The 3,655-nt window shown below is 34.6% G+C and overlaps 1 protein-coding gene across 1 annotated transcript; it reads right to left on the bottom strand.

The window, feature by feature from the left end:
* Positions 1 to 1,102: 1,102 nt before the first annotated feature.
* LOC107954853 (cytochrome b561 domain-containing protein At2g30890) lies at positions 1,103 to 3,100 on the bottom strand. Its single transcript, XM_016890539.2, has 4 exons — positions 2,334 to 3,100; positions 2,045 to 2,206; positions 1,595 to 1,743; positions 1,103 to 1,517 (listed from the first exon to the last, which is right to left on the bottom strand). The coding sequence occupies exons 1-4, from the start codon at positions 2,478 to 2,480 to the stop codon at positions 1,208 to 1,210; spliced, it is 768 nt and encodes a 255-aa protein (XP_016746028.2). The 5' UTR covers positions 2,481 to 3,100; the 3' UTR covers positions 1,103 to 1,207.
* Between the last annotated feature and the right edge of the window lie 555 nt (positions 3,101 to 3,655).

Raw genomic sequence — 3,655 nt, 5'->3', positions numbered from 1 at the left:
TTACTGGGCATGCTCCCTTTTTTAAATCCGAGATAGCTAAAAATCTTCTAAATAAGTAAATTTTGGCATTCATTCGCGCATCGGGAATTCAAGGCATTGTATCCTAACTTACTGGATATAAGTCTCTTTCTCGATTAACGTGAAATATGCCATTTTCTCGAAAATTTTCAAACATTTCAATAAAGGATCGTATTTTTAAATCTCTTTCAAGTTTTCAATCTTCGACACTAAGACATTAATTAATCAACTAGGTACCAATTTTGGGCGTTACGAGTGTGGTAATCCTTCCTCGAACGTAACCGACTCCCGAACCCGTTTTTCTAAATTTCGTGGACCAAAATCGTTGTTTTAATAAAATTAAATCGTTTATTAAAAACAACCACTTTTCAAGGTGGTCCGATCACACCTTATCAAAAAAGATTGGTGGCGACTCGCACACTCGTTTTCATTTTTAAAATTCAAGTCGACCCCATTTTTACAAAAAAAAATGGTGTCAACACTGGGTAACAAGGATGAAAAAAGAAAGTAATAGCAATGTTGTTGCAAAGTGGCCATCCATCTATTACCAAACCTAATTTGCAGAACTATAAACTCTTACAAAATTACGAGTTTATTAAGACTACGAGGTCACCAAAATTGCGAATTCATATATGCGAGCATACCAAGACTGCAAGTTCATCAAAACTGCGATCTCATCAAAACTGCGAGCTCACCAAAATTGCAAACTCATATGTGCGACTTCACAAAAAAACTAAGAGCTAATCGATAATGCGAGCTCATCAAAGAAGCGAAGTCACCAAAGCTACGAACTATGTTAAGCGAGTTTATGCATGCGAAGACCTTACTCTACAAATTACCAACTTGCTTCGAAACGATAAAATCTTGACAAGATATTTTGGCTGCTGATTAAACTAAAATCAGTCAATAAAAAGACAAGTATTGTTCAAGACGTGTCAAGTTGTAATTATTTAATATTATTTTCAGCATTGAGGCCAGGTAATGAAATTGAAGTTCATAACTTCATTGCTTCATTCTTAAGCTGTTTTTGCTTTCTGTCCCAATACCTTCTTTCATCAAATATCCAACAAATATCATCAAATAAGCCAACCAATAATGTGTCTTGTGTATAAGATTATCGTAAAAGGAAAAAAAATGGACTAAAAATACTAACTTTAATTAACTCACGGATTAAAATGTTTTATTTTCTTCAACATTTCTCACTACTTGATTCCTTTTGCTTCTCAGTGGATGAACTATCTTGTTGTTTAGGTGTTACTGATTCATCTCCCAAAATAAGTCCTTGCTTTTGAATATACAACCATTTGTCTTGAAACAAGTAAACGAAAGCAATCAAAGATATTTCCGCAGTCAAAACTATGGTCCAAGGCTTTATGCTTCTTGATGTCTTTTCATGATATGCCCTCAATCCAGTGTAAATGTTGATTATACCTAAAATGGAAATTGCAGTTCCCAGTAACCAATGTGCAAAAAACCATCCACTTCTTCCCTTGGATCCCCTGCAGTGAATGTTTTATGCACAATATGTGTTTGAATGTCATGAAATTCTTCGCAATAGGAGGATATGGTGGCTTACCTGCATGGACGAAGAACCCCAGTCAAGGCTTGTAACCATATGATACCATATAAAGCTAACCCTAGTCTTTGATGATGATTGTTGAAGGAATTATTGAAGTTTTTGACAGACATGACTGCCCCAGCTGTTGAAATAAGTAGAGAAAGGATCTGCTGAACCAAAAATTAACTGCTCAATGCATGAATAAAAGATACTTTTAAGAATCACGTCTTGTAGTAAAAATCACTATTAATCATTCTCAAACTATTTGTTTAATGTGCCTTCTTCACTTAAGTCTTAAGATATCTAACCAACCTATTATTATATTACAATGGAACATCTGGTTGAAGATTCTATGAGTTGCTGATCGACTTTTGTTTATAAAATCATTACGCTCTTCTTGCTTCTCAAGCATTCATAATATATATATATATAGCATTGATGTTACAGTAACAGTAAAGATGAACTTGCCTGTGAAACTACATGAACATAGAAAAGAATCTTAAGCCTTGTTCCACATTCTTGTCTATTTGACATTCGAATAGCAAGTATCCCAACAGGCATTAAAAACCCTATTGATGCCCAAAGGAGGAATCCATGTAGTCTAATCTCAAACATCAGTTTATGACTCACCTGTTTAATAAGAAACCAAAACCAGGAACAAAATATTCTCAAGCTTCTTGATTTGTAAACTGAAAGCAATATATTTGAACTCAATTACTCATAATAAGATGCTAAGTGAAGAACATGAATCCGGTACCTTATGAATGCCGTCTTTTTTATCTGCAATGCTGTCAATGGACTTCACATGTTGTTGAGATGACGAGCTGACTAATGGCAGAACAATTATGTTCATAAGACATATAAAAATGGTGAAAGGGAACAGTTTCCCGACCAGAACTTGCATTGTTCTTCTATTAGTGAAAGATAAAGATGAACACAAATGGAGCTGAAAAGACAGGGAAATCCTCTCTTATGTAGACTCATACATAATAAAATGGAAAAAGATTATGTAAATGTATATATAAATTTGATAAAGCTGAAGTGTAGCTTTCAGAATGTACCCTTTTGTTTAAAACATGCCAGAGAGTGGTATCTTTTAAATACAATTCGTTTGTGCATATTGCATGGAAGTGGATAGCTTGGGTTGGGGGCCATTTTCGAATAGTTTACAACTTTAACCATGTGGGGTTCATTTCTGGACTAGCTTTTTTGGGGTGTTGCAGAAGGTGGAATTTCAGAGCTAAAAGGTGAGGCTAGATTTCAAATACAGAAGATAGAAGAAGAAGACAATCAGAAGAGACTATAGGGTGGACATTGGCAGACTACACACTATTCACTGCTTCCCACTACTCCTATTGCTCCATAATTTACATCCAAAACATAACTATTACACCAACTCCAAGCATAAAATACACACACACGCGCGCACATATATATAGTTACTTCGTATTTCTGAATTTTTTGCACAAGGAAATTATGAGGAAAAAAAGGTTTGGTTTCCATGGATGGTTACAAATTCCAAAAGCTAAAAGCAATGTAAAGAATACAACTTTTGGGGGTTGTGGAGGGAAATCTTTTGTGTAAAAATATGCATGTGGGATGGTGGTCCTTGTTCATATCATCAGATAGTGCACTCAAAATTCCTTGAGGTCCCTCGTGATAATCATTTGGATCTATTATCTTTATTGTTGGAATTCTTACCTATAAGATAAGAGTGTAAAAGTACCTGCTTATTTAATCTTCGTTGTCAGTTTTCTATCATACTTGTAGGGTAATGGTAATCTGTAACTTTTGGGAGAAAGGGATAATCTTATTCTCAACATTGAACTTTGGGATAAGTGTCACTTTTCATACCCTTTACATCATCAAAGGTAAGAAAACTTCTATACAATATCATATATTTATTAACACGAGTTCACATCGTATTATTTCATTCTACCTTTGATAGTGTATAAAAAACATGGTTAGAGTAACATTCTACTCATTTAGTGTTGGACTCACACATGACCCAATCATTACTATATTAACAGTTGCTGGAATCTCACGTGTGATTCAACAGCCAAAGCATGATCATGAAAT

Source organism: Gossypium hirsutum, chromosome D07 (genome assembly GCF_007990345.1).
Source record: "Gossypium hirsutum isolate 1008001.06 chromosome D07, Gossypium_hirsutum_v2.1, whole genome shotgun sequence".
NCBI classification, from domain to species: Eukaryota; Viridiplantae; Streptophyta; class Magnoliopsida; order Malvales; family Malvaceae; genus Gossypium; species Gossypium hirsutum.
Note: the sequence above shows the minus strand (reverse complement) of the source record. Positions and strands in the feature narration are given on the sequence as shown.

Excerpts from the sequence above, each read along its gene's own strand:
- LOC107954853 (XM_016890539.2), bottom strand. The coding sequence starts at position 2,480 with ATGCAAGTTCTGGTCGGGAAACTGTTCCCTTTCACCATTTTTATATGT. Across the intron at positions 1,744-2,044 it reads ATGTTCATGTAGTTTCACAG|ATCCTTTCTCTACTTATTTC; the intron begins GCAAGTTCATCT and ends TTGGTTCAGCAG. Across the intron at positions 1,518-1,594 it reads GGGGTTCTTCGTCCATGCAG|GGGATCCAAGGGAAGAAGTG; the intron begins GTAAGCCACCAT and ends CATTCACTGCAG.